At 36.9% G+C, this 18,383-nt stretch overlaps 1 protein-coding gene across 4 annotated transcripts in view; it reads left to right on the forward strand.

Moving 5' to 3' along the window:
* Positions 1-18,383, forward strand: part of PTPRB (protein tyrosine phosphatase receptor type B) — a 123,375-nt gene that overhangs the window by 44,411 nt on the left and 60,581 nt on the right. For 2 of the 4 annotated variants that reach the window (XM_019748966.2, XM_019748967.2), the window contains 6 exons: positions 577-834; positions 2,442-2,705; positions 4,537-4,806; positions 7,909-8,169; positions 12,917-13,183; positions 17,112-17,375. In XM_019748966.2, coding sequence (XP_019604525.2) covers positions 577-834; positions 2,442-2,705; positions 4,537-4,806; positions 7,909-8,169; positions 12,917-13,183; positions 17,112-17,375 — 1,584 coding nt within the window. The remainder of the gene's footprint in view (positions 1-576; positions 835-2,441; positions 2,706-4,536; positions 4,807-7,908; positions 8,170-12,916; positions 13,184-17,111; positions 17,376-18,383) is intronic. The other 2 variants (XM_074325419.1, XM_074325420.1) reach the window with 1 other exon arrangement.

The raw sequence follows: 18,383 nt of genomic DNA on the forward strand, positions 1-18,383 counted from the left end.
GATGGCTTTTCTAACTCAAATCTTAGGCATTTTCTGAGTTTGTGCATAAAACTTATTTTTTCAATCTTTTCTCCTTTGTATATTCTCATAACATCGAGTCATGCTGTTTCCTAAATACTGCCATGTTTGGAACAAGTCTTTGCTTGCACCCTCACATCCTGATATCAATGACACAAAACCACCTCCTTCCATTAAGTAGTGTCCTTCTTATCATTCTCTGTCCCCTCATTTTCTCGACTGCTTTATTGTCTCTTTCCATTTTTCATCTTCTATAGTACTTCCCTTTTCCTTTTTTCCTATACTTCTATGCCACATGGTACTTCATTGGCAAAAACGACCTAATCCCTATTAAGTGGGGGAGACAGGTAAACTATGATACAGCTTAAGGCTGTGGGTTTCGAAAAGAGCATTAATCCAGGTTTCAGTGAAATTTCAAAAGTGCTGCTTTCCTTAGTTATTGCACAAGTTAGATGTACAGAGAAGCATAAATGAATGTGTGATTTTGAATTAAATGTGTCTATGTCTTTTATAAGGAATTTATGAATGACACTTTGGAAATGCATTTTATTCCATTAGTGCCATCCCCGGTGAAAGATATTGGTATTTCAGCGAAAACGAATTCTCTCCTGATTTCCTGGTCCCAAGGTTCTGGGAATGTGGAACGATACCAGCTAATGCTAATGGATAAAGGGACCCTAGTTCATGGCAGTGCTGTGGACAAATATACTACTTCCTACACTTTTTATGGGCTGACGCCTGGCCACCTGTATAACCTCACCATTGTGACCGAGGCTGCAGGGCTGCAAAACCGCAAATGGAAACCAGCCAGGACAAGTAAGTTCCCTAGCTAGCTGAACAAGAATACAGCTCAAATCAAGGAAGTGTTTAATAACCGAGGCTAATGAAGTTATTTATATGATGGTAATATCAGACAAATTGAAATTCATATGTTATAGAAGGCCCTTAATTGGATCCACTTTTCCACTTAGAGAAAGATGGATTCTTTTTTTATTCTAAAGTTTAGTCTAGCCATTGGCAGCCTTCTGAAAAGCACAGTTAATCACGGATCTAGTCTCAGCTTCTCTTATTAGTATGCCTATCTCCTTGGTAAGGATTCCTACTTCCTTCTCTTGAACAGGCATCTACTGCTTTTGTGAGATCACGCACCATGAACCAAGATTACTTTTCTCAGTGCTATGCAAAGACTGACTCCTGTGAAACAGCCGTTTCTCAAAACCTCTATCCCACAAAACATGTCTTGAGACCCAGTACTACGGGAGCTATTTTCATAGCCTAACACCTAGCCTGATAAACTAATCTGTGCTATTTTAATAAATAATTCATATACACATTAATTCATTCATTCAATATTTTTTGAGTGCAAACTATATGCTAGACATTGTGGATATAACAACGTCCAAGAGAGACAAAGTCTTTGCCCGCATAGAACTTACATTCTAGTAGATTCTAATGCTTCTAGTGGGTTTAATGTGTTAATAAGTCCCCTCCCTTGGAAAGTTATCTAATTTTAACAGAAACTCTAAAATATGTAGCGCCTTAAAAATTACTCTACTGATGAGAGTTTCTGAAACTATAGGAGGCTAGTGGGAATGATTCTTGGAGATATCTGTATGTTTACGTATACCTTTCATATCACATCTCAAAGATGCATAGACATTCCCAAACAAGATGCAGCATATATCTTAAGAATCATTTATGTATATCAAGAGCAAATTGCACTTCTAACTGGCCTATGTAAAAATCAGTATACTATGCCCATTCTTTTTCATGAAGTGCTGTTAATTTATATTATGCCATTAGTCCCAAAATTACAGCATGGGCAAGAGGTAGAAAAATTATTTACCAAAATGTCTCTCCTCTGTGATCACTTTCCATTGATGAAATAATGACACAATTCTTATGCTTTAATTTTATCATCCTTTAAAATAAAAACGAAGTATTTTTAGCATACAAAATTTTGTTATGGCCAATTGACCAATCTATTTATTATGTACTTGCTATTACTAAATATGTAAAGAGGGGAAGAAATTAAGCAGATGACAGATTTCTTTGAGCATTCCACTTAAAGAATTTTAGAGCTGGAAAGGACCATTTTAGGTCTTTTGACTGAGCCATCATTTGCCAGTAGGACTCCCGGGCTCAGTGAGACAGGCAGAGGTGCCAGGATTGCCCAGACAACTGATGACAGTCTGAATCCAGGCTCCTACTGCCATGTTTGTGCTCTCTCCACTAGCCAGATAGCCTTTCTTTGGTTTTGCAGTATTGTTTTATTATTATTATTATTATTAATTTTGCCTTGTGAAGTTGTTTTCTTCTGTGCAGGCAGTGTGGCTTATCAGGATTAAAATTCAAGTCAAATTTGGCCACAAGACTGACAAGGTATCCTGAATTAAAGTGTCTTTTCCTTACTTCCTAATTAGCCCCCATGGAAGTCTCAAATCTGAAGGTGACAAATGATGGCACTTTGACCTCTCTAAAAGTCAAGTGGCAAAGACCTTCTGGAAATGTGGATTCCTACAATATTATCCTGTCTCACCAAGGGACTATCAAAGAATCCAGAGTATTTGCACCCCAGGTTACTGAAACCCATTTTGAAGACTTAACCCCTGGACGACTTTATCAAGTCACCATCAGCTGTGTCTCTGGTGAATTGTCTGCTCAGAAGATGGCAGAGGGCAGAACAGGTGAGTCTGGGGCTCTAGAATGTTTCTTGTTGCCCAAATCAGTCTCTGATCCATCTTAGAATAGGACAAAATAAGTTAGAAAGGAAACTCTTTTCCCAACCTGGGAAATATGGTCTATATGACTGAGGGTGTCTGTGGGCTAGGGCTCCATGTGCACAGTAAAGCAGAGGGTTAATTGCATTTATCTGAGTTATTTAAGCAAACATGTTTGGGTTGATTCCTGCATGACACATAACTGGCTCTGCCCTGTGCTATATCATGTCACACCACTTAAGTACCATAAATGCACTAGCAATTTATTCATTGATGTTAATGAATAAAACGTTTCTGATCAACTCTTACAGTGACAGCCAGTTAGCACTTAACCATGTTTTCCCTAAAGTATTTTATTAATTTAAGTCACCAAATATTTATCCAGTGCCTTCAATGTGTGAATTATTGTACTATGAGCTTTGGGAGTTGTTAAAATGGCAGGGTTCAGCAAACTACATGCTTGGCCAAATATAGCCTGTGACCCGTTTTTGTATAGCCCCAAGTTAAGAGTATTTTGGTTTTTTATTTTTTTTTACATTTTTAAAGGGTTTTAAAAAAAAAAGAAAGGAAAATATGAGACCGTGACTGTATATGGCCCATAAAGCCTGAAATGTTTACTTTGCTGACCCTTGCTTTTAAAGAAGTTACATTTTGAGTACACAAATATGGAATATGCACACAACAAATAAAAATACTGTAGTACATTTTAATAACGGTAATTGTATTGATATTTCCATATACCAGGCACTGACTAAATACTTTACACCATTATTTCATTTAAGTCTCACAATAAAACCACTAGAGAGCCTATTACTATCATTATTTTACAGATAATTTGGAGAGATCAAATAACTTGTCGATAGTTATCCAACCAGTAAATAGTGTGGCTGGAGTTTAAACCAGGCTGTTTGATTCTAGAGTCCATTTTCTGTGCTATTAGAGATCCCAAATAAGAGCCATATGGTCAGACAGACAAGAGAACAAACTTTCCTTTCCGAAGCTCAGTAAAGACTTCTTGAAGGAAATGACCTTTAACTGGAACCTAAACAATGTGAAGCTCTGGCAAGTGAAGAGGGAAAAGTGGGAAGGGCATTTGAGGTGGAAGGAATGATATAAGCAAAGGCACGGAGTCAGAAGAGCCCAGGAGACTTACAAGTCTGCAGAACAAGCACCTGGAGGCCAGGATTCCAGAGAGTGGGGAAAGAGGGAGGGTGTCTGCAGGAGTAGTCAAAATTAAGATTGGTAGGATATGGGGTCTGATTTTGGAGAACTACTCTTACAAACGCCACACCAAGTACTTGATGTTTTATTCTGTAGGTAATGGAGAGACCTTGAACGTTTTTGAGCAAAAGAATAATAAGATCAGACCTATATTGCAAGATTAGTCTTTTGAGTTGGAAAACAGAAGAATAATTTTATAACCACAACATGCAGTGTCTCTTCCAAAAAAATGCCCATCCATCAATGTCATCATCATTAGACGCAACATCGATATTATCTCTAGAGCCGGTATGCAATCAGTAAAACACAGCATTCATATCACTAGGTTATTAACAGTTACAGAAGATCTCATTGCTGATATATTAATAAAATTATTTTAGCATACATTTCTTGAGTGTCAGATGTCTCCAAAATGAGGAAAGAGCACTCATTTGCAACCCACGAACATCAGGCGGAGACAGAAATGTTTTGAATGGCAGATGTTAGGTCTGTTATCTACTGTTGCCCATGTAAAGTCAATGAGTATCCTTATTTTTGGTTTTTAGTATCTCCTTTTTGACATCATCTCACCATTTAGTTCCAGACAAAGTTGGGAACCTGGAGGCAAACAGCAATGGTTCGCTCGGGTCCCTGGTAGTGAGCTGGTCGCCCCCTGCTGGAGACTGGGAACAGTATCGCATCCTGCTCTTCAATGATTCTTCCGTGCTGCTCAACATCACCGTGGAAAAGGAAGAAACACATTATGTCATAAGGGACCTTGGGCTCACACCAGGAAGACAGTATGAGGTAGAAGTCACTGTTGAAAGTGGAAATCTGAAAAATTCTAAGCGTTGCCAAGGCAGGACAGGTAAGCAAATATCAAGATGTTAATGACTGATGGAACCTTAATTTGGTCCCTTTACCAAGTGACCCAGGTAACTGTCAATGTTATAACCCTGGTGTTTTCTAAATTTGAGATATTATAGACTTGCAGACTGAAACAGGGTTGGTAATGTTTAATTTTGTCGAACTAGAACATTAGAAATCACATACACTTAGTAACTCCACGATTTTATACAATCCTGAGCTGCATAACTACATTTTGGTCAATGACAGACCACATATATGACGTTGGTCCCATAAGATTATAGTGGAACTGAAAAATTCCTGTGGCCTAGTGATGTCAGAGCTGTCGTAACATTGGAGCTCAATACATGACTCCCGTGTTTGTGGTGATGCTGGTGTAAGCAAACCTACTGCTCTGCCAATCGCATAGCACATATGATTATGTACAGTACATAATACTTGATAAGATAATAAACAACTATGTTACTGGTTTATGTATTTACTATCCTATACTTTTAATCATTATTTTAGAGTGTACTCTTTCTACTCATAAAAAAAGTTTGCTGTAAAACAGTATGCTGTGTTACAGCAGCAGCAGCATACATTTCACGTTTACTATCTCTTGATTGCATCATTTTTGGGGGGATTGCATAATTTAATCTTGTGTTGTTCTGTTAATCATGGCCACTAAGCCTACAAAATCCACAGCTAATATTGCCGGTAAGAGGCCACATGGAGTGGTTGACCTGGAAACACAATTAAGAGTGGTTTAGGCCTACGAAGGTGGAAAAGCGGTAATGCTCACCAGTCAGGTATGTCCCAGTCCACCATAGCTACAATCTTGAAGAACAAGAACAAGGTGACAGAAGTTGTTAAAGGGTCTGCTTCACTGAAGGCGATGAGACTAACAAAAATTTGAGACAGGCCTATGTCAGACATAGAGAAACATCGAATGACATGGATTGAAGAACAGACCAGAAGGGTATCGTCCTTTTAGAACCATGACAATCAAGGCCAACGCAAAAAGTTTGTTTGTGATGTTGTAACAAAAGGCTGCATCCGAGTATACGAGGTCGGACAATTAAGCTCACGAACTCACCCTAGAAAAAGTGCTACATACCTCATTGCTGAATATCACTATGGTCACCCTTGAAGTACTCCCCTTGGGAAGCTATACATCGACACCAGTGCCTAGTCCACCCTTCAAAGCAATTTTGGAATTATTTTTCTGGAATGGCCATCAGAGCTGTCATCGTATTACCCTTGATGTCCTGAATGTCATCAAAATGTCTTCCTTTCAGTGTTTCCTTTATCTTTGGGTAAAGAAAGAAGTCCTTGGGGGTGAATAGGGAGGGTGTTCCACTACAGTGTTTTGTTTGCTGGCTAAAAACTCCCTCACAGACAGTGCCGTGTGAGCTGGTGCATTGTCGTGATGCAAGAGCCATGAATTGTTGGCGAAAAGTTCAGGTCATCTAACTTTTTCACGCAGCCTTTTCAGCACTTCCAAATAGTAAACTTGGTTAAGTGTTTGTCCAGTTGGTACAAATTCATAATGAATAATCCCTCTGATATCAAAAAAGGTTAGCAACATCATTGCAACAAGTTCACGAACTTAATTGTCAGACCTCGTAATGTTGAATTTACTGTGAGCTCTGGGCGGTTTAAACCATTCAAGAATTGTTATTTGTTACACAATGTGAAAGTGAGAGGTAAGCCTGTGAGTGCTGATATGAAGGTACCTGAAGAATTTTTGGAAACCCTAGACAAGCTGACTATGGAAGAAAATTACATGCCAGAGCAAGTATTCAATATGGACGAAAACTCCCTATTCTGGAAACAGATGCCTGACAGCACTTTCATATATAAGGAGGCCAAGTCAATGCCAAGTTTCAAGGCTTTTAAGGACAGGATAACAGTCTTCCCTGGGGACAATGTTACAGACTACAAACTGAAACCCTTTGGGATCTGGCACAGTGAGAACCTCGGGGCCTTCAAGCACACCAACAAGCACACACTGCCAGGGTACAGCAGGAGCAGTAAGAGGTCATGGCTCACCCAGCTCCTCTTCCAAGATGCCCTCCTGAATGGCCATGCCAGCAAAACGAAGTACTGTTTGGAGAATAACATACCTTTCAAGATTTCACTTATTGTTGATAAAGCTCCTGGACATCCTCCTTTTATTGGTGATCTTCATCCCAATATGAAAGTGTTTCCCCCCCAAACACCACCTCTTTGATCCAACCAATGGAGCAAGGAGTTTTAGCAGCTTTCGAGGCTTACTGCCTGAGGACCTCCTTTGCCCAGGCTCTGGCTGCAGCTGGGGAAGCAGTGATGCAGTTCTGGAAGGACTACAACATCGATGATGGCTTTAGGAACCTTGGCTGGGCTTGAGGTGATGTCACCCGGCAGTATATGAATGGCATCTGCGAGAAGACGCTCAAGGGGTCTGTCTATGACTTCAAAGGACGAGGAAGTTGCAAAAATCACCAAGGCTGTGGTTGCGACGCGAACAACTTAAACCTGGGTGTGGTGAGAAGGACATTGAGGAGGTCCTAGGGCCGGTTCCTGAGGAATAAAACCTTTTAAAGAAATGGAAGCAATTTCAGTTCTTTGGATAATGGGAATCTTTAATCAGATACTATTATTGCTTACCAGCTACACTATTATTACTTTTCCTTTCATGGACACGTCAGTGTCCTTTGCCCAGAAATGAAGGAAAGAAGCACTTGTTCTTTCCAAGCTATTGGGCAACAAAAATACTCCTAATTCTCCCTAAATATGCAAACGTGAAACTTTTTTCTGTGGTTTTGTGGATGACAAGATTGAATCAAATATTTTTGTGTCATAGAATTCATATGTAGTGATAAGCACTCAAAGTAATATGTGGTCAAAAATAAAAGACGCAGTAAAGTATTTTCTAATTGTATTCTTTTGAATCCTTATTTCTGGTTATGTTATATTTTAAGTTTTTTTGATAAGCTTTTTTTTCTTAATGCTCATAAGCATTCAGAAAAGAAATGCTGAACTAGAACATTCCTGTGGATGGAAGAGAACAGCTCTCTAAAGAATCCTCCAGTGTTTTTGAGTCAGTCAGTGACCCATGTCTCTATTGTTTTTTCCTCAGTCCCCCTGGCTGTCCTTCAGCTTCGTGTCAAACATGCCAATGAAACCTCACTGGGCATCATGTGGCAGACCCCTGTCGCAGAATGGGAGAAATATATCATTTCTCTAGCTGACAGAGACCTCTTGCTCATCCACAAGTCACTCCCCAAAGATGCCAAAGAATTCACTTTTACTGACCTGGTGCCTGGGCGAAAATACATAGCTACAGTCACCAGTATTAGTGGAGACTTAAAAAATTCATCTTCAATGAAAGGAAGAACAGGTAATATTCTTTATAAAGTTTAGGCTTTAAAAGTATCTTGTCTGTTCAATTGTTTAACACTCAATTTATAAATGTTCACTAAGTGCCTATTTATACAGGGAATTGTTTTTTGGATCCCTTCTACTGTTTGTTTTCCATTGTACTAATTTCAGCTCTGGTCTTTATTAGTTCCATGTTTTGTTTTGTTTTTTACTTTGAGTTTATTTTGCTAAAATTGAAACAGAGCAGAGAACAACCTTTCCAAGGTGTTTTGCTGCAAAGGAGGGCAGAGAAATAGGGCAACATCTGAAAGAGAAAGTATGTTTGAAGGAAGATTATTTTTTAAGATACAATTTTTTAAAAAAAACATGTTTTATGTTGATGGAAATGTTCTAGAAGAGAGAGGAATAATGATGATGTAAAGAGAGAGGGAAGAATTGCTGCAATTATTCTATGAGTAAGCAAGAGGTATTGAGATCAAGCACAAGTGAAAGAATTGGCTTTAGAAAGGAGCATGAGTAGTTTAGCTTTAGACTCAGCTGGGAAAAAAAAACATATGGGTGCAGATGCAGTAAATAGATAGGTGTAGTGGTGGGCAGTTATTTTTTGATAATTCTCATTTTCTAAGTGAAATAGGAAGAAAGGTCATCATCAAAGACTCACATTTCCAATTTATATGTTATTATTCTCCTATATTTTATTTCTCTCTCGTTTTTAACCCCACAAAAATATAGTTGTTATTTTATACAGCCGATGAATCCTTGGATTGATCCACTAATTTACCACCTTTTCCTTCATCTTTCCTTCCTGTATCTCAGAAGTACCTTCTAGTATTCCTGAAGAACATTCTTCAAATTTCTTTACTGAGAGTTTTTAGGGACAAACTCGCTACACTTTGCTTTTCTGGGTATGTCTTTATATACCTCTCAATCTTGAAAGATATTTTTCCTGGGCCACAATTCTATGTTGAAAGTTTTCTCTCAGCACACTGAAGACATTATTCTTGTCTTTCTAGCATTGATTATTAATACTGAAAAGTCAGCTGTCAGTCTAATTTTATTTCTCTATGGGTAATCTGTTTTTTATGATTGCTTTTAAAATCTACTCTTTGCCTTTGGTGTTCTGTAGTTTCACAGTAATGATCTGTTTCACAGTAAAGACTTTTTTGTTTAACTTGCTTAAGATTGTTAGGATTTTTGTATTTGCAGATTAGTAGCTTTCATCAATCCTGGAAATTCTCATCCATTAACTCCCTAATATTGACTCTTGCCTTTTCTCCATTCCCTCTCTGTTCTCTTGCTGATATTCTAGAACATTATATAATATTTTCCGAGTACTTGCTCACTGGGCTATGGTCTGGATAATTTCCTCAGCTCTTTGTTTTATTTCATTAATTCTTTCTTTGGTTCGTCTAAACTATTTTTAAACGTACCCATTGAGTTTTAAATTTTAATTGGTATGTTTTTTACTTTTAAACATTTTCTTTGATTCATTTCCAAATCTGTTTTGTGCTCTGTTGCTCTTTAGCCATATTTGTATTCTCCTCCTTTATTGCTAGAGGCAAATTAACAATTTTTATTTTATTTTTTATGTCTGATGATTATTATATCTGAAATCTTCAGGAGTTCAATTCTGTTGTCTATGGAGTTTGTTGCCTTTTCATCATAGTGCTTTACTTCCTTAAATGTTTGTGATTTTTTTTACTGTAAACTCATATACTTTGGGATTATATTCTGTGGGAATTCTTTGATGCCTTGTTTGAAAGTGGGTTTCAGAAAGAATTTTGTTTTCATTTGAGACTTTCAGGTACACAGGACTACTATCAACCCAGACTTATTTTAATCTAAATTGTCAACTTGAGGTTGTTTGATCATCCAGGTTTTATGAATTTGGGTTGCAAATTCACTGAAGCCGTCTTGAGGTTATGAATTCAGTGGAATTTTTTTTTTCTTTTAACCCAATGCTAAGGAATTGGAGTGATATGGGGAATAGAAAGGGAATAATTATTCCCTTACACTTGGCTGTAATGTTTCAGGATTCCAGAGTAATGCAGGGGTAAATATGAGGTTCCACAGCCTGGGAAAGTCCTATACTTTACCTCCTATTTCATAGATCCTATTTCGTAGAATCAAAGCTTAAATTTTGAAAGATGCCCTTAGGATAAAAGTCTGCTTTAGTGATCCGATTACCTCTCTCTCATTTACTTTTAGATCTCTGAGAATGTCTTACATTCTTAACAACTCAGTCATGCATTTACATTTTTATATTTTATCCAACACATGTAATTGTGCATATTGGGGGGATTTTCATGGTATGTAGTCCACTATACTGCCAGAAATGGAAGTCTCAGGCATTGTTTTAGATTTGAGATCATTTTCATTATTCCAACCTATACTACTGGATCACATGGTCAGTGTATGTTTAACTTTGTAAGAAACTACCAAACCGTTTTCCAAAGTGGTTGTGAATTTTTACAACCCCACCAAAAATGTATAAAATTTCTAATTCCTGCATATCCTCAGAAGCACTTAGTATTGTCAGGTTTTTGTTTTTGTTTTTTTAATTATTTTTATTTTAGCCATTCTAATAAGTTTGTAGTGGTATTTCATGTGTTTTAATTTATCTTTCCCTAATTACTATTGATTTTGAGCATCCTTTCATATGTTTATTTACCATCCATTTATCTTCTTTGGTGAAGAAAATATTTTCAAATATTTTGCCAATTTTTTTGTTTGTTTGTTTGTTTTTTGCTCATTTTTAATTGGGTTTTGTTTCTTATTGAATTTTGAGAATTTTTTATTCCAGATATAAATCTTTGGTCAGAAATGTATGTTGATATGTTTTCTCCCAGTCTGTGGCTTGTCTTTTCATTATTTTATTAGTGTATTTTGCAGAACATGAGTTTTTAATTTTGATGTCCAATTTATCATTTTCTCGTGGATCATGCTTTTGGTGTCATATCTAAGAAATTTTTGCTTAACACGGGTCACAAAGATTTTTCTCCTAGAGCTTTATAGTTTTTGTTTTTAAATTTAGGTGCATAGTTTACTTTGAGTTAATTTTTATATGTGTGTAAGATGAGTCAAGGTTTATTTCTTTTCATATGGGCACCTAATATTTCCAGCCCTATTTGCTGAAAAGACTCTCCTTTCTCCCCTGAATTGCCCTTGCATCTCTGTAAAAAAATCAATTGACTATATATGTGTTGGTCTATTTTTGGACTCTCAATTCTGTTCTATTGATCTATGTGTCTATCTTTTTGCTAGTATCACACTGTCTTCATTACTGTAGCTTTCTATTGAGTCTTGAAATTAGGTGTTAATCCTCCAACTTTGTTCTTCTTTTTCAAAATTGTTTTGGCATATTAAAATTCCTTTGCTTTACATATGAAATTTAGAATTAAAATTGAATCTTCTCATCGATGTATAGTAATAATTTTTTCAGTTATATTGAGAAATAACTGACATACATCACTATAAGTTTAAAGCATAGAGTGTGATGGATTGATTTCCATATAATGTGGAATGATTACAATAGGTTCAGCTAACATCCATCTTCTCACATAGATACAATAAAAAGGAAAGAAAGAAAAAAGGAAAAATATGTTCTCTTTGTGTTGAGAACTCATGGGATTTATTTTCAACAAATTTCCTATACATTATACAGCAGTGTAGGCTGTAGTCTTCATGTTGTATATTACATCCCTATGACTTATTTTTCTTATAACTGGAAATTTGTACCTTTTAATCACCTTCCTCTAAAATTATATATTTTTAATGAATATATTTGTATCTGAATCCAAACTCAATGAATTCTGAGAAGAGTTGTGTTAAGGTCCAATCCCTTTGATTATCATAATTCAGGGAAGAAGCACAAAGATGTATGTTGTTCAAGTGCCAACTTCAAGATCTGTGTAAGAAATTTGTTAATAGGTAGGCTAGAAATCACAACAGTTGCTAATTGGGAAAAGGGCTCAGGTTCACAGGTTAGACAGATCAGGCTTCGGACCCCGGGTTAACTATTTGTTAACACTACGATACAGCCTAAATTAGTTACATCTTGTGATCTTTGGTTTCCACCTCAGTAAAGGAAAAAATAAAATCAACTGTATAGAGTTTTGAATAGGTATCAAATAATATAATCTCTATAAAGCATAGAGCCCATAACTGGCACAGTCAGTAGTTATTATTATTTATTAATAATTAATAATTAATTGGTAATTAATTATTAATTGATAATTATTTATAGTTATATATTATTTTTATTATTGTATATAATAATAGTCCTATAGAGAATGTGCCAATAAAGAATAAACCAATTATGTAGACTACAATCTAATCATCAGGTTGAAGGGATTTCCCAGTACCACCTGTAACAACCATCAGCTCAGGCAGATGATGTGGCTTCGAGTTCTCATTGGTTAGGGACAGATAAAATCACACTAAGTAAGCAATCTTCAAAAATAGCAGCCTTTCATTGAAAATTTTAAATCAAAACTACTTAATAGGCATGCGTCATCTCATCCTTGGATCTGAAATAATTTTGATTTACCACATAGGCAGTTTTTTTCATAATGGTAGAGTCTCTGTTGGGGAATAATTTGCCATATGCCACAGGAAATAGAGCTGAGAGTCTATAGCAAAAATATGAAAGCATATATATTTAGCATTTGTCAAGACTGTCTCCATGTTTGACTCATTTTTATTACACTTCCTTAGGGTGACTAAGTGTCATCTTTTTTTCCTTCTCTCTGTCTACTGTGTTTTAGTGCCTGCCCAAGTGACTGGCTTGCAGGTGGCTAACCAAGGAACAACCAGCAGTCTGTTTACTACCTGGACCCGGGCACTGGGAGACATAGAGTTCTACCAAGTCTTACTCATCCATGAAAATGTGGTCATCAAAAATGAAAGTGTCTCCAGTGAGACCAGCAGATACAGCTTCCATTCCCTCAAATCAGGCAGTTTCTACTCGGTGGTGGTAACAACTGTAAGCGGAGGGATCTCTTCCCGACAAGTGATAGTGGAAGGAAGGACAGGTAAGAGCACATGCAACCTCCAGAGTTCCATTTTTAAAACATTCTATAAAACAAATTTATCTTTGACCTTCCTAAAAGTCAAGTCCATCCAGAAGCTATATATACCATCCAGAAGATACGTGTTGTTCTCCCAGGAATAGAAATTGGGGGAGGAGGGATGGATGAGGGTAGGAGAGAATGAATTCTGCATTTTCTAAAATCTCCGATAAGTATGTCACAACCCCTAGAAAAACCTTTGTGATGACACGATAGTTGATGCCTAAGCTTGTCCCCTCATTCAGTTGATTTACTTTGAAATACTTATGTCCCAGTTAAGATAAACAAGTAAAGAGACTTAAAAAAAAAAAGTAATTCCCACTCTCTTTCGTATTCCTATTTCAAGACATAGAAAAAAATGATCTTCAACTTCATTTTTTTTATTAGTCTCAGGTGTACAAACAACATAATGATTTATATACATCACAAGTGATTATTACCCATTTATACATTGTTATTACAATATTATTGACTATATTCCCTATGCTGTAATTTATATCCCTGTGACTATTTTTTTTAAATGATAGTTGACATTCAATATTATTTTGTATTAGTTTCAGGTGTACAGCATAGTGGTTACACATTTATATAATTTATAAAGTGATTTCCCCCCCGATCTCCAACTTCTATGGTCACAAAATAAGTTAATAAAATTCCCAAATCACATATATTTTCATGAGCAACATTAAATAAGTACTTAATATTGTATACCACCTAAACAATGTTTCTTGACCTTAAAGAGATCACAATCAAATAGAGAGCTAAGTAAACAAATAATTGTCATATGGTCATATGTGTCAGACAGAGGCATGGCACTAAAGAAGGAAATATAATTTCTACATAATGCAAAGGAAGAACATAAACAATGTAAATTTTATATTCTAGCTTTTTAGAAAGAAACAAATAAGTCCAACAGAAGCTTTGATAATTATTAATGAACTCAGAATCAGATCAGTGACTTTGCCTACCTAATTTTATATCATTATGTTAAGTTGGATTTCAGGCTCTTCCTTTTGTATTTCTAATGCTCAGATTCTGCGTATCAGCTGCAGGCATCATAGATATGTCTTCTTTTTTAAATTATGAGTCTTACCTTAATGAACCCAAGGAACATAAACTTCATTAACTCTCCCAGAAGAGCAACTAAGTCACTGAAAAGATATTTCATAATTTTGGTAGAAATTCACTGATGTATTCCCATTTTTCTCACTTTGTGGCAACTGACACTGTGGCCTGCCTCCTTCTTCCTGATACCTTCTTTCTTCTCTTTTAGTGGTTCTTGGCACCATCGATCGATGTAGCATAATTGGAGTGGGGAACTGAAAAGCTTAGCTTGGGAATCAGGAGGCCTAAATACTGGTCCTAGTTCTGCCATTAACTTATTTCTCTAAGCCTCCATTTTCTAATCTATCCTCAATATTCCACCCCAACACTAGGTATCAGAGTAGGAAAGAAAACTAAGAAAGTTGAGGAAAGAAGTTGAAGAGGACCTTGTATCCATTTATTTCCCAGTGAGTTGCAGTTGTATTAGTCAGGTTAGACCGATTACTTTCTGCCTACACAACTATACAATGTGGTTATTCCTGATTGGTCAACTCTATTGGTTGGTTCCTCTCCACACAGTAACTCAGGGATCCAGTCTCTGACACCTATGGCTCTCCCTTCATCTAGACCCTCAGAACTCTCTCCATTTCTTCAGAGAATAGTGATAATGGGGAAAAGGAAGATTACCAGACCTGGAAGTAGATACATCACTTCCACCCACATTCCACTGGCAGGACCACACATACATGGCTATACTTAACTGCAGGAGAGGCTGCAAAATATAGCCTAACTGTGTGAAAAGGAAATTGTCTGGTGAACAACTAGTCAGACTCTGCCACACAAGTTAATTCCTATTTTAAAACACCACAAGGGCTGTCCAGCTTACTGTGATATACCTAAATAGTTTGGTGCCTGCATCACTTGAAATAAGTTGGAATTGTAATTAGTTTTATACCTATATTTTAACAGAGGGATCAGTATTTGACCCACATTATATGACAAAAGTGTGCAAAAAGGAGACAAGAAGTCCTTTGAAGAATGATAGTAAAGTTTTGAGGTAGAGGGCAATATGAATAAACAGAAACATGAATTATTTTACTTAAACAAATTGAGTGCAGACATTATCATGAGAAAGGAAAAATGGGATACTATTTGAGAGGTGCTTGGATTGATAACTTTTGTACACATTATATTGTAAAAAATGTAGTGGCTAAAGCCTTGATAATCATTACCATCTACTCAAATTGCTGAAATATTGGTCAATGCTGAAATAATTTTGAAAGATTTTCTCATTCACTTATATTTCCATAGAGTTAAAATATATAAGCCCTCCTAGCCGAGATAAAGTGGCAAAATATTTTAAAGTAAATATGATATGCCTAACAAATCTGATTCTAACCTGAGAAAATACTCATTCTAAAGGAAAAACAAATTTTATATCTATTTTTTTCTTAAATATGAATTTATGTTTTTGGCAAAACTTTTGATAATTGTATCTTTTCTAATAAAATGTTGCGAATATTTCTAGCAGTTTTGAAAAACAAACAATTCTTTTGAGAGCATACAGGGATATATAGATGGTTAAATGGATGAAGGGAGGGAGGGAGGAAGGAAGGAAGGGAGGAAAGAAGGAAGGAAGGAGTCATTAAATAAATATTATGCTTAGAAGTTCAACTTTATATCTAGCAAAATGTCCATATACATGGAACAGCATTAGCAGAGTTGTTCAGTAGGGTGCTGTTTATAATTTTTGGTGATGGATAAGTGCTTGTAAGTGTAAAGAAACTTTGGAGCTTAAATTACAAAGTCAGAGCATATTAGATTAGAAGCATTCTCAGACGTCATCTAGCCGAATCCCATCCATTATATGTGATGTATTAATATTGATAATTATATGAAAATATTTAGCTGAAGTTAATCACCTAATGATGAAAACAGTAGTGCAGTTCATATATACTTTAGGATTATTCTGATATTCACTATTGGCACTACTATTTACTGTGCACTTATTTCTGATACGTGGTACAACTATATTACTCAATACCACAGCGAGTGATTTGCAGTCTACTGCTAGCCAGGGAGCTCCTTAAAGGCATCCACATGTTTTCCATTTTGTATACTTGGCAAAAAGTAGGTTCTCAGTAAATGTCTGTGGCACTAAACCCCAATTAAAATATAGGCAAATGATATGGTTGACATGAGAAAGGCCATTCTCTCCACGATAGCTCTCTCTGCCCACAGTTGGTCCAATCACCATCAGACTTGGTGTTGCCAGGATAAGTGTTTAGGTTTATTTTGTTTTTGCCACTAGAGGGCAGGAAATGCTTTGCAAAGGGAAAATGCAACCATTCTAGTTATGTTAGTTATTAGACTCCCCAGGAATAAATAACTTCATCACAAGAAGGTCAAAGCTCTCCCAAAATCTAAGCTTTTTAGAAAAGCCGTTGCATTCTTCACTGTTTCCCTCAAACATCTTTGCTTTATTGATGAGTTTGGTTCAAACCAATTCATTTGGATTGTTATGTTCACTCCCTTTTCCACAAAGGGAACCTCGTGACACATTTACCTAAAAATGCTTCCACTTGAAATACTTTATGAACAACAACATCATAAAACTGCAGTAGGGGCAACCTTGTATTTATGAGGCATCCAAAAGGCTGCCTTGCATTTTTATTTTGGTTATCCTTCTGATGTAAGAACACTCCGCTTCCACAGCAGCTCCTTGACCTCTTAGGTAATCAGGTTAGATCCCCTGAGTCAAGACTGTTTTTGCTGACCATGATGGATGACTCAAACTTTTCATTGTGCTTTTCTTTTAAAAAATATTCCTCCCCTTTTAAAATCACAGTCCCTTCCAGTGTGAGTGGAGTAACGGTGAACAATTCCGGCCGTAATGACTACCTCAGCGTATCCTGGCTACCAGCTCCTGGAGATGTGGATAGCTATGTAGTGACACTCTCTCATGACAGCAAGGTGGTTCAGTCCCTTGTTATTGCCAAGTCTGTCAGCGAATGTTCCTTCAGCTCCCTCACCCCAGGCCGCCTCTACAATGTGACCATAACTACAAGGAGTGGCAAGTATGAAAATCATTCCTTCAGCCAAGAGCGGACAGGTAAGTCTGTAAGGAGGTTCAGGCTCTGTAAGAACCACGGGCTGTGTGGCTCAGGGCCTCATACACCTGCAACAATTCTGTAATGATAGGATTCAAAGCCATTGAGATCACAAAACTGTTGTGGAGTCTTCATATTTCAACCCAAGAAACTCCTTATGCAACAGATATTATGACCTTCTAAGTAAGATGAACACCTCTTCCATGACTGCAGTTCATATTACATTCAGACACAGTAATACACGTTTCTGTTTAGGGAGTACTTTTTGGTTGCTTAGACCCTGGCTTTTCATATGGTAACCACCTTAACCCTTACAAACTGCTTATTGAGGTAGTTGATATCATTCCCATTTTACAGATCAGGAAACCAAGGGTCAGGGAGGTTAAGTAACTTGCCCAACTGTTTAACTTGTTAACAGTGCATGTCAGATCCTAGATTTAAACCCAGTTCTGATTGACCACAAAGCTTATGCAGTTCTCTGTCCTGAAATCCTTCCTCAAATGTCTGTTGGTCAAGACGACTGTTCATCGTTTTTCACACAAGGTGAAAATGTGAACCCTCATAGTTCTGGAGCCAGGAACAAAGTCTTAGCAAAAGCAATGAGTGCCAGGTCTCCCTTGTGCAGGAAAGGACTAAATTTAGAGCACTAGCACTTCCTTACTGTACTTAGGCTTTTGGGGTTCACATCTGAGATTTCTGCTCAAAGTTGACATTAATATTTTGTCACATTTTTCCTGCTGAGCTATGGGTTGATATTTGTATTTAGAAATGTCAGTTTTTCCATGAGGATCTGGGACAATTAGCAGCATCCTATTACCTCGCACAGGGTCTGGAGCCTAATCGGCACTCAATAAATGTGTGATGAATGAGAAATCAGAAATCACTGTAGATCAGGGTTTTACGCCTGGTGCTCCATGGGCAGACTTTAGGAATGTAGTAATCCCCGACGTTGCCCAGGAAGTTGTTGGGAATACAGAAGGTATGTACATTTGGTGAGAGCGAGAGTGCAT

Source organism: Rhinolophus sinicus, linkage group LG02 (assembly GCF_036562045.2).
Source record: "Rhinolophus sinicus isolate RSC01 linkage group LG02, ASM3656204v1, whole genome shotgun sequence".
Classification (NCBI taxonomy): Eukaryota; Metazoa; Chordata; class Mammalia; order Chiroptera; family Rhinolophidae; genus Rhinolophus; species Rhinolophus sinicus.